The sequence below is a fragment of the Protomyctophum parallelum genome (genome assembly GCF_964188405.1).
Source record: "Protomyctophum parallelum genome assembly, chromosome: 15".
NCBI lineage: Eukaryota > Metazoa > Chordata > Actinopteri > Myctophiformes > Myctophidae > Protomyctophum > Protomyctophum parallelum.
In genome coordinates this window covers 28,794,098-28,807,037 of record NC_139710.1, presented here as the reverse complement: position 1 = coordinate 28,807,037, position 12,940 = coordinate 28,794,098, and the positions used below count along the sequence as shown (strand labels likewise).

Genomic DNA, 12,940 nt, shown 5'->3' with positions numbered 1-12,940 from the left:
TACTTCACATTCACACACCGACGGCGGAGGAAACAGCAGACCTACCACCAAATATACCAAATACCAAACCTGCTCACCGGGAGCAGAGGTTAATTCTGTGTCTTGCTCAAGGACACTTCGAACCTTCAGGGATTCCAAGACGACGGCCGCTCTACCTCCTGGGCCACTGCCGCCCAAATGAAGTGAATGATGCTCCAAATGTCCGCATGCTCAGAATTGAAACACCATGGTTCATGTGATTCATGTCTTGTGGCTTTGTGCCACACTGCCACTTGTGTGTCTCTTGGCACAGAGCTGGCAGCAGCTGTTTGGACTGGAGGTAAATTAGTTGCTAAGCTAAATGCCAAGGCTATGTTGCTCTGCCAACAATGGGTCAGATATTTAGCAAAATAACCAAGCGGTCAGCAAGACCGTCACTATACAAACTTTAGTAGCGGCAGGCTGCTGTTTCACTCTCATGAATCCGCGGTGCTGTTCAAACAAAGCAAAACAAAACTTTTCGGCCTGAATAGCTATGCACGTCTACTTACTCAACTCAATTCAAAGGGATGTATTGGCGATTTGGCATGAGAAACATACATTAACGTCGTTGCCAAAGCAAAAGTGGAACGATTTAATTTAATAATAATTAATTATTAATAATAATTTAAACAAAATAGTGTACTGGATAAGTACAATTCAAAGGTAACAGAAATGATGTGTACACAGCTTTTACACCTGCAACTGAGGGGAATCTAACTTACAAAACCATGAGCATTGTGCATTTTGCAGTCAGAAATAGTTGGCCTATATAGCCATACAGGAAAGGTTGGCTTGGGATAAGCTTTTGCAAGGTTGTGCACAAATAGCAGCTGTGTTTCAAAATTGTGGTAATTGCGCTGTATGTACAGTACAGTTTTTATACAATTAAAAATATATATATAAGTGTCTAAATGTACAGTGTATGTAGCCTACAGTGTTCTACCTTTTCATGTTTTTTATTTTTTTCAAACGTGTTTAACGTGTTTTACTTTTTTTCAACCAAGGTTCATGTTTTAGGTTGTTATGAGAGAAAGTACAAGATGAGTGTTAATCTTTTTTTAATTTGCTGCTTTCTTTTGTTTTAGGGATTTTAGCTGTTTTTGACAGGGGGCGGGGGGCCATTACAGGTAATTCATTTTTTCCACACTGTTTGTATACAGAACTACAATTTACAACATTGGCGTTTAGCAGACAATCTTACTCTCTCTCAGCTGTGTGTCTTTCAGGTAGAATGGACTCTGTAAGACGTTACAGTGTCCGTTGACGTCTTCTCTGGTCAACAGTATCAGATCTGTGTAGATTAACGCAGTCACCTGTAAGGGCAGCGCACGCACGCACGCACACACGCACATATTTAGATGTGGCCCAGCTGTTGCTCAACCAAGACTGGAATCCTGGTGATATGAAACCTGTATTACGTGTGTAATAGTATAGTAGTGATACTACTAGTAATAGAATATTGTACCTTGGAAGGAACAAGGTTTCCATTATGAAGAATCATTTCTTCCGACATCAGTAGAGTTCTTTCGGGATGACAAAGGTCCAGTGGCTACAAAATAAACAACAATGTAACAACATAAACAACAATGCATAATTATACTTGTAAATTAAAAACTAGAAGAAAAAAAGCACCCTGCATGCCGGTGAACTATACCCGGTTGCGGAATTCAATTTAATTTTCATCTGAATGAAAATGAAATAGAATTTGGGTGGTTTACAGCCTTTAGTCACTTCCTACGTTAACCCATTTTGACCTGGGAACGATTCTAAATTCTAAATCCTTACAGTGTTCTGAAAAACCTATGTTTCTATGTCAAGGACCCCAAAAATTATGCTGTTCCAGGGACCCCCTCCAGAAGCAAAGATTTGAGTTAAAAACGTTCGCCACTGAAAGAATATATATTCAAAGATTTGCGTCACATTTTCACGAGTTTTCAAAAATAGCAGACCTACAAGCTCGTAGCACGGCACCCGGTGCCGCACTATGAGCTGGTAGATCTGCTATTATTTCAATAGCTAAAGTATAACATTTAGGTTCCCGCCCCAAAATGGGTTAAAGACCCCATGCCACGACACTGTGTCATACCAACAGTGGCCTTTGAGTGTAACCTGCAATTCATCACACACACACACACACACACACACACACACACACACACACACACACACACACACACACACAGAGGCGGCAGTGGCCGGTAGAGCGGCTGGATGGGAACCATGAGGTTCTACGTAAAGCGCTTTGGATGAAAGCGCTATATAAATGCACCATTGACCCCCCCCCCCCCCACACACACACACAGTATACACAGGCTCCCGGGGTCACAGTATACAAAAGTATTGGGCTGCATTATTATAAAGCGTTTCTGTGCAGCTTCGTTCGGTTCTCTCTACCTGAACGAAGACCGGGAAGATGAGCGTCTTGGGCGTCAGCGTGAGGTAAGACCCGAAGCCGGAGGAGGAGGAGTAAGACGGCAGGTGGGACTGGACCATGGTACAGTTCTGGTAGTTTCCGTGGCCGTCCGAGGCGGAGGAGGAAGGCAGCGTGCAGCTGCCGAACGCCTGCTGCAGCGACGCAGACGACGTGGGCGAGGCCGACGACGGGGGAGGCATGGTGCAGCTGCTGAACGAGGCCGATGCCGCGCAGCTGTGGAGAAGAGGCGGGTGCTGCTGCTGCTGCTCGTGGTGGTGGTATTGGTGGTGGAGCCCCCTGTTGGGGTGCGTCTGGTACAGCCGGCCTGGGTGTGACGACGGGGCAAAAGGCAATAAGGTGAGATGAGTCGTGCTGCAGTACTTTTTTTTTTACAAAAATCCAGCTTTCTGAAACACGTGTCTTTTCTTTGTCAGTGGTGGTCAAAGCTTTTCATGACCAACAACATTTTACGTGTTTGGCCGCCGACCCGTGTCTCTGAATATTCTGTTCCAGGGACCTCCCAGAAGAAAAGGTTTGAGTTAAAAAAAAAAAAAAGATTCTGTAAAAGAATATTCAAAGATTCTAAATAGCAAATCTACTCAAAATAGCAGATCTACTTTAGCTATTTTTCAATAGCTAAAGTTTACAATAATTGTTAAACTGGTTAAGTAAAAGTAGCAATACTGCAATGTAGATGCACTCTGTTACAAGTAGAAGTTCCATATTCAAAATGTACGGAATCAACATTTACTTAAAGTGCCAAAAGTTAAAGTTAATGTCCCATTTAACAAGTTCAAAGTTCATGTATAATTTTCTTTTGTTGAAAATACCCGATCTACAAGTTTAGTTCTCAATGCATTGTGAGCTTATGTAGATCTGTAGATCAATTACTTTACACCGCTGGTTGTAGAAATAGTAGTAGCAGTTTTAATAATAGCAACATCAAAACAAACAAAGTAAAAAAGAATTAAAAACATCACAACTGTGTGAAGTGAGGGGCGGTAATATATCAAAGTCTAACTCATGTTGCTATGATTAGGTGATGGTAATGGTGATGTAAAACAAACACAGACAAAACAAACATTAAACTCTCTTTATACTAAAGACAAGGTGGCCGTCCGAGCACTCAAAACGTTAAAAAAAGAGGAGAGGGTGGATAAAAATAGATGTACTTTATTTATAAAAGTTAAAAGAAGCCGACATGTTTAGACTCCAACAGAGTCTTCATCAGGGCTTCTTTTAACTTTTATAAATAAATACAATTATTTTTATCCACACTCTCCTCTTTTCTTTTTTACTTTTTTCTCCATCGAGCACCTGGTTGATTTTCTTTTTATTAAACTCTCTGTATTGTTAATGGCATTTAATGTTTGTGTTAGCGACTAAACAAACATTAAAGTCAATGGCGTTTTTAATGTTTGTTTAACTAAAAACAAACATTAAACCTGTATATAGGAGGGGGCTAACGGGATAATAAGCCTAGAACCGTGGCAGAGTATACTTAAGCAATTGTTGTGTGGAAAGTCATTTGGAGCGTGCGTGTGCGACCCTGCGCAAAGCTCTCTCGAGCTCCGTGGCCATCGCCTTGGATTAGTGTAGCTGGATATAGTGCCGTACATAAGTTGCATTCCTTATCGGTGTCTTGCTGCTCGTGTTTGTTTGATTTTACCGTGTTCTGTAGAGAACATGTGTTTTGTAAAGTGGTATATGAATAATGTATAGCTCTCGTGCACCTGGCTTGGCTGCTGTAACAAACCATTAAAGTGTGATGTAAAGCCTGTGTTGAGTGTGTCTTACCAATAGTGGCGTTCCTGTTGTGACAGACGGACTGCAATAACTGAGAGACAGAAAGAGAGAAAACAGGCATTATCCATTTAGGAAAGTAACAATGAGATCTCCAGGGCGCCCCGCAAACTTTGGAAGTGGATCGTCGCCCATCGGCATTGGAATATGAATGATCTGACTGATGCATCTTGATCACATGACTCCGGACATAATGTGCACTGATTCACTAGCTTTGTAGGTCATATCAAAAAGTCTGTTTTGAAGAAAATGCAAAATGGCAGAAAATCTAGTCAAGCTAAATTTGGCAGAGGCCAAGATTTGTGGTGGAGGTCCTTCCTTGGCCTACTGGGAGTGTGCGTGCAAAGTTTCACACCTATTTCTCCAGCTATGCCAGAGGGCATTCTCCTATTCTAATACAGCCAGAAAACCACATTCTGGCAGCCAGCTTGGTAAGCATGCCTCATTAGTCATTATAGACTCCCAATCCATATACCTCCTGTCCTGGGTTTGAAACCTGCTGCCGCCACTATCTTTCCAACAATCGCAGACTTGCGACAGACTATAGCGAACTTGAGCCACGAGAGACACCACCGAGCACGAGTTGCCGTGTCGAACGTTGCGAAGTTCGCTAGAGCCGATTCCCCGCCCGTTTTAGTTAGATTAGCACAGAATAATAAATTGCCCCCAAGGCAATGCGGAGCAATATGCATTTTCCACCACGGAGTAACCTTGCGTCAGTGTCACCAGACTTTCCACCTCGCAGGACAGTCTGGAAGCAAAGGCAGGCAGTGTCGGTAAAGTCTTTTACGGCAACCGGGCAGTGATTTTGAATCACGCATCACATCTCACCTGACTTCCTGGATTGATGGGCGACAGGATGATGTAGTTGTCGCCATTTGACGATGTCACACGGGTGCCTTTGAGTGTGGTGGCGGTGCGAGAGAAGTCCTCCTCTTCCTCCTCCCCCTCCTCGTTATCCTCTTCCTCCTCCTCCTCCTCCTCCTCCTCCCCCCTCCCCTCTCTCCTGTCCCTCCAGAGGGACCCCAGGGCGCCCAACCCGGACCTCAGCCCTGAACCGGGGACACGCCCTCTCCGGCGGCCATATTTGCTGTGGGCGGGGCGAGACAGCAGCTTCCTGCCTGTGAACTAACAACGGAACAACAAGGAGGTGAATGGAATTTGAATGTATTATTATTATCATTATTACTGGATATTACATTAGATTAAAGGGGAATTTCTTCCTAACCCTTTTTTTTACAAAAGTAAGTTGATAATGTATATTGACCAAAAAATATAATTAAAAAAACAATAAAGATATAGGGCGCTGGTCCTTTTAAGAGAAGCGCAGGAGGGGTCTAACGTCAGCACACGTAGAACAGGAAGAGTGCGGTGTCAACAATGTGTTGCTGTCATATCATCTAGAACAGATGTAAACAAAAAACAAAAAACAATTGCGTGATTGAATAGCAGTTCTAGCATTTGACCCACGTGGACAGTAAATCCGCTAATTCTCTATGGAACGCTCGCATGTTTGTTTTTAATGACGAATGGATACGTGTCTTCATATACGGTAAGAAAACAGCTTGTGCGAAACTCCCCTTTAAGATAAGAGAGCGTTTTGTCCGGAATTCTCCTTTAATGTGCACTGTCCCATAACTATATACCGAAATCAAATGAAGTAAAGTAAAATATGATGATGATGATGATGATGATGATGATGATGATGATGATGACTCACGCTGTCTGAGGCTGCTCTGTAAGTCGGCTGGTGAATCAAACCTTCAAAATAAGGTTTGATGACGGGTAGACCTCTCCACACAATCAGCACGATGTTGTTGCTACACATCCTAGAGATGCACACACATACAGGCACGCACGCACGCACGCACGCAGGCACGAACACACGCACGCACGCAGGCACGCACACACGCACACACGCAGGCACGAACACACGCACACAGGCTCGCACAGACGCAGAGACACAAAAACACACGTATGTAAGCACATGCATGCACACACACACACACACACACACACACACACACACACACACACACACACACACACACAAGGATGACAAATAAAAGGACAAGCCAACATAAAGTTGCTGTCCAGCAAAAAACCTTTTATCTCCATGCTTTCAACTTTGTATGTTATTATTATTATTATTTTTTTGTAATTGAATGCCTATACATCATACAAGAGTTTTGCACAATAGCGAAAACAGCAGATCTTTCACAATCTTGAAATGTTTTTAAAAAAAAATTACGGTTTTGGACATGGGGCCTGCGATATTTAATATTCTAATTCACTTATTCTATACTAGAGGAAGGAATACCTGAATGAATAACAGACCACTGCTATGGATGGAGAATGTGCACCTGAATCAATCAATCAATCAATCCATGGTGCTTGGTTTTTGCCGACATGGCAGCCGTGTACATAAACACACAATGCCATTTTACAGCTAAACAGAGGATTAAGAAATTCATGTTTTTGAAAATATTTGCGGCGGGACTAAAGGTGGTTGCACACTGGACAAGTTTTTCGGAAAACCGATGGAGAAACGCCGCTAATTATCCGAAAAACGCGCTCAGTGTGCAGGGACCTTTATAGTATGGAGACAGATTAATGATTCAAATTTGATCAACACTTCCTACAGGAGTGTTGCCAGCCGACCTGTTGCACGCACCTGGCATAATCTGATGGACTATTGTCTTTATCACAAGCTTTTCAAATCAGTGAAATCGTTTTGTTGTTACGTTTTTTTAGTGATTAATTTATTTAGTAAGTAGTACCGAAGTCACTTGTTCATCCCCTGGGTCGCGGATGTTTATCTCTATGGAGAAAAACATTGGCCGGGTCATCTTAAAATAGTCTCATATGAGAATTGTGGTCCAAAAATAAACACATTGTCTCTGCAATATTGCCGAGGAGGTGTCTCTGTATCGTTCACGATAGTCAGTCACTCATATTTGATACAATCTGTTTCTAGCGAAAATGTAATGTACGGTATTACATTCGGCGTTATTGGCTATTTTCCCTACCATAATAAGCCCTCAATGAATTGAATTGAATTGCATTGAATTGAACTGAATGGGGCATTGGGGTGTTTTGTTTATTTATATATCCTCTCTTCATAATGTAAATAGTATCCCAAGCGGCACACTTTACTACTTATTTCGATGGAAATAAGCAAATTAGCACAACCCCCATTGAGGGCTTATATTAGGGGAAATAGACAATAATGCACTTTTGCACAAAATAACACCTGGACCTCTTTGGTGGGGACGTAACAACTACAAATAAAGGTAAGAATGCCTTCTAGCATGGAATTATCCTTTAAGTCAGACTTTGGTGCTCTATAAGCAGGATAATGAACGGTAAGCCACCATTGTTGAGAAATAAACCCCTTTGTGGTGATATAAACACTCCCCTACTTAATGCTGATATAAACACCCTACTTCTTCTGATATATAAAGCCTTCACAGTGGTAGACTCCTCTACTTCGAGTCTATTCACACTGTCTGGGTTTATTTCTCCACAATCACTGACTCACCATTCATTATCCCTTATTCCCAATTGGCTTGTACTGTATATTGTCTTTTTTTTCTTTTTCCAAAGCGGCCTCCACTTTGAAACCCACACTATTACATCACACACACACACGCTCATGTTTGTATTGCTATACTTTGGAGGACATCAACACGCGACACAAGTGTGATGTGTGTCGCGTGGTGAGCTTGTAGATTGACTATTTTCTAAACCTACAGTAACGCCCGGAATGTGCAATTCTAATCTCAACCTGAATCTTTTCCTAATTGTAATTGGAACAAAACATTTTTAACCATAAAAACAAACATTTCATGCACGCATGCACACACAGTGTACCTGATAGCGTTAGCCAGGTCCACACATTTCCAGTGTTCAACAGGAAGACCATTCAGCTGTAGAACCGAGTCTCCTTGCTGGAGGCCAGAGCGATGGGCAGGACCTCCTGCATGCGCACAAACGCATTGATGCTTACTGTACATACTGTACATGAATGTCATGCAAATTAAAAATATATATATATTTGAATGAAATTACAATTCTAATCTTAATCCATTATGGCCTGAGGCCGATTGTACAAATGCCTTCTATATGAGTAGTCCTCAAACGTTACGGTTTTGTGCCAGGGACCGCCAGAAGAGAAGGTTTGTCTTAATAAAGTAAAGTTTTCGAACACTTTCACGGTTATTCAATTTTTTTCAAAAATAGCAGATGCTCAAGCTTGCGAAAAATGGACAGATCGATGCTTTCCCGTTTTTTATGTTTCCTATAAAAACGGGAAAGCATCCCGTTTCATAAGATGGGCCTATTTTGTGAACGGATGACGGCTTCCGCTCTTGGCTTTCAGGAAGGCATAGTTTCAGAATATACCGGTAATACCGGTATGTAGCATTCAGAGATTATGTTATCCCAACTAGTCTTGTCTTCACAAAGGGAAGTTAATTCCTGTCTTCACAAAGGAAAGTTAAGTCCTGTCTTCACAAAGATAAGTTAAGTCCTGTCTTCACAAAGGAAAGACAGAAGTAGTAGAGGACACGTCTGTCTTACCGGGTTCAACAGCCTGAACTCTGGCAGGACAGTCTGCACAGATTGTGAAGCCAAAGCCATCATTCCCACGAACAATGTGCACCTGGAGCAACAAAGAACACAGAAACAAAATGTGTTTTAATGTACAGTCGTTTTTTCAAGCTCTTTAATCTGATATAGTAATCATTAATAATAATAATAACAACAATAATAATAATAATACATTTTATTTATAACGCACTTTACATTATTTTGAAACAAATCTCAAAGTGCTACAAGCAGAACTATTTAAAAAGAAAAATAAGAATAAAATTAAAACATTCTGTCGACACCTAAGCAGCTAAAAGGTTCAAAGAAGCACACGGGGCAGCTTAAAAGTCCAACTAGGCAAATGCGTTGCTAAAAAGGAAGGTCTCTAGTCCCTTTTTAAAAGCATCTACGGACTGTGGTGCTCTCAGGTGGTCGGGGAGGGCATTCTACCGCCGAGGAGCAGCTGAGCAGAAGGCCCGGTCCCCCGTGGGGCGGAGTTTTGTTTTTGTGGATTTGAGGAAGCGGGTGGAGGCTGGGGGTTCAATTAGTTCCTTTAAGTAGGGGGTGGGGGGGGGGGGGGGGGGGTGTTGCTGTGGATGCACATTGCATTGCAATGCTATGGAATTAATTAGTGTGGTTGCCCGAATGGGCAACCAGACTCTTGTAACTGTGACACTTTATTTTCTCACTGGAGTAGTCTTTATTTTGACGCTTTATACCTCCCACACTGTACACTGTACGCACTTGAGCCATATGTCAAATTGACCGGAAAAATCGGGAATCGTGTGCTTGTATTTTGTTAAAAGAAATGTTGTATAGTTTAATTGATATGAATTTATTAGTGAATTAAATTTCCCCATTGACATGAATGGAAAAAGGCAAAAATTCACATTCAAGTATTTGTTCCTCGGAGACTGTAATCACTATAGTTACAAAACTTTTAGGGATAATTCAACATTATCCCTAAAATTATTTAACCCTAAAATTTTATCGGTCGGCCTCATGGTGGCGCTATAACAGCCCACTTTACCTTTTGGCTTATAACTCTTGAACCGTAGGTCGTAAAATCAAAATATTGGATTCCTTGGGTCATGACGCATCTCCCCATATAGGCCACGCCCATTTCCGCCATGATAGATTTTCCGCCATTTTGAATTTTGTCCAAAACACACTTTTTGCTTTTCCTCCTACAGATTTTGTCCAAATCTCACAGAAATCGGCACACGTGATCTCTGGACCCATCCAATTAAAACTGAGCCGCAGAATTTTGAAAGTGTGTATCGTTCGGCCGTAATCGTCTTCCGAAGTTAGTAGGAGGGGCCTATATCACAAAAAATGCCATAAATCACGAACGGAATGTCCAATCCATCCCAAATTTCAATCACATGTCCGGGGTGGTTCAGTCAACCAAGTTCTAAAAGCAATTCCATTTTCATCCATAGGGGGCGCCGCAAATGCGAGAAATGTAACCGTTTGTCGCAAAAACATGAATTTCGGGGGTTAAATCCCCTCCGAAATTACTTACGCATGATCTAAGGCGTGACTTGAAATTGTAATTGGCTGGCAATACTAGTGGGAGGGGCATATGTAAGCCACTGCGGCAACCACACTCTGCAATTTTTTTAAATTGCAAATTTTCTAGTTTCCTATTGCAATCAGAAAAACGGCAGACTCACTCCCAATCTCCCGCCGTAGTCTGAAAACCCACCTCTTCAGACTCCACCTTAGCACACAGCACTTGCCCCTAGCCTAGACGACCTCGCAATATGCTAATTTAGATAGCATATTATGTAGACATTGGATTCTATAGCGTATACTTATGGTTTCATTGTACAGATATTATACTGTTAGACGGATGTTAGGCTCTTAGCTTGCTCATGATCCTTGATTCTATATTTGATGTTACCATGTGTTGTTCTTGTTTACTGTAAATCGCTTTGGATTAAGAGCGTCTGCTAAATGCCTAAATTGTAATAGTGTTCCCTCCAGCTCTTTAAAGATGAAACATGATCATCAGGTAGGCCTATAGGCTACTATGGTTATTTTCAAAAACGTGTACAGAAAGTGTTAGAATTATGTTTTTATGCGGCCACACCCACCAGTTCATTAGGTATATCTGGTTTTCAGGTGGGTGGTGATCCAAACGTGCCAATGAAAAAAACAGTGAGATAGTGACATCACGATATCATCCCCTCCCCTAACCCCTCCCCCTTTATCATACAACAACAGCTGTGGTGTGGCATCAGCCATCACCACCCATCAGGCAAACGAGGCATACTTAATGAACTGGTGGGCATGTCCACATAAAAACAACATTTTAACAAATACTGTAGACTTTTTTTAAAACAAACATCTTTCTCCTTGTATAATAATAATACCTGATGATCATGTTTTAGGGTACGGCACTCCATCTTTAACTTTTTAACAAAATAAAACACTTTTATTTCAAACCAAAAGCAACGTGTTGGATGTGTTCATGTGTTTACTATGTCATATTAAATAGAGGGAGGTGAGTTTCTCTATAGATAGACAAAATGTAGCTTTCTTTTCGCAGGGCCAGCCTGTTTGAAGTTTCTGTTCCCACGGCAACCTAAATAGCGACAAGAGGAAAAGAAAGGATGAAGACAGTGGGAACAGAGGAAGAGAGGAGCGGGGGGTAGAGACCATTCCGTCCCTGGGAGTTTTCTGACGACAAAGGACTTTAAATCTTCAACTGACAGATAGATTAAACTTCTCAGGAAACAGAATGTACAGGAGGACCGAGCTAGCTTGTTTCTCATTGACTCGAGCCCAGGGCAAACAATAAAAAGGCAAGATAGGCCATCTCTCTTTACTTCCCATATCTGTGTGATGTAGGTAGGTGGCCGGCCGCCTCCGTGGGAGACCAGAAGTCTATTCATTCCAAAATGGGAGAAGTGAACGTGAACACAGCTTCTGAACACGGGTTGGGATCCGGAGGAACCGGGTACAACCAGGAATGGGTTCTGTCACATTTGGAACCGTTTCCGGAACCGTTTCTTTTTTATCACATCAATGTCTTAATTTCAAGGACCACCATAACTCTCAGAGGTACAGACGTCTAAGGGTCCATTTGGAACCCCCTATAGGAATCGTAACAGTACGTTTTAACAGCGGGCGAGCATCGGCCGACACAGTATCGCCCGAAAAGATGAATTATTTGTATATTTTCGGGCGACGTTGCTCCGCCCACTAGTCGCCGGCGATCCCATAGAGAAATAATTCACTTCCGGAAAATTCGTCTGGCTGTCGCCCCGCTGTTAAAACGTAATGTTAGGGAAGCAAGTAAATGGAAATGTAGACTCGAGATCAGACTCGAGTACGACACTAACCAATTATGATATGAAGATAGGTTGAAAATGGGTGAAGTTGTCCTTTTAGAGAGAGAGAGAGAGAGAGAGAGAGAGAGAGAGAGAGAGAGGCAGGCAGGCAGGGTGGTATGTTTTTCTACCTCTGGTCAACATGTCAGCTAGCTAGCTGCCTGTTCAAACATTTCTCTGTGTGTGTGTGTGTGTGTGTGTGTGTGTGTGTGTGTGTGTGTGTGTGTGTGTGTGTGTGTGTGTGTGTGTGTGTGTGTGTGTGTGTGTCACTATGCTTGTGAGGACCAAATGTCCCCACAAGTATCAGAATGTGAGAAGCAGACGTTGTGAGGACCATTTTCCTGGTCCTCATAAGAATTGGTTTGTTTTATGGGTTAGAAATGATTTGAGGGCCGCTAGCCTAGTGGTCCAGGCGCATGCCACATAATAGGCTCTTGCCTGACAGAGTGCCGCGTGTTCGAGACCCGTTCATGACGACCTTTGATCTCTCTCTCTCCCTCTCTCCCTCTTTCCTGTCTGTCTTCACTGCAACTATCTATAGAGGGCATTGCGCGTGACATCATCATCATACCCGGACGTTGTGCGGGAACGCCTACTCAATGGCAAAAAAAAAAACTTTCAGGCCTTGACAGCCCATACATACATCCCCACAGAAAAGTCCTATCTCATTGTATTAAACAACGTTAAACGACATTAACCCTGTAAGACCCAGCAATGCTTTTTAGCAACAATTATATTTTTTATAAAGAAAAGAGTTTAAATAATTCGTTTTTCT

The 12,940-nt window shown here is 42.2% G+C and overlaps 1 protein-coding gene across 1 annotated transcript in view; it reads right to left on the bottom strand.

The window, feature by feature from the left end:
- The window catches only part of LOC310871787 (regulator of G-protein signaling 3-like), a 40,485-nt gene that overhangs the window by 10,158 nt on the left and 17,387 nt on the right, over positions 1 to 12,940 (bottom strand). The window contains exons 12-19 of the mRNA XM_083783423.1: positions 8,819 to 8,900; positions 8,111 to 8,216; positions 5,958 to 6,066; positions 5,069 to 5,365; positions 4,232 to 4,271; positions 2,416 to 2,759; positions 1,487 to 1,570; positions 1,223 to 1,334 (exon numbers count right to left, since the gene is read on the bottom strand). Of these exons, the coding sequence (XP_083639549.1) occupies positions 1,223 to 1,334; positions 1,487 to 1,570; positions 2,416 to 2,759; positions 4,232 to 4,271; positions 5,069 to 5,365; positions 5,958 to 6,066; positions 8,111 to 8,216; positions 8,819 to 8,900 (1,174 nt within the window). The remainder of the gene's footprint in view (positions 1 to 1,222; positions 1,335 to 1,486; positions 1,571 to 2,415; positions 2,760 to 4,231; positions 4,272 to 5,068; positions 5,366 to 5,957; positions 6,067 to 8,110; positions 8,217 to 8,818; positions 8,901 to 12,940) is intronic.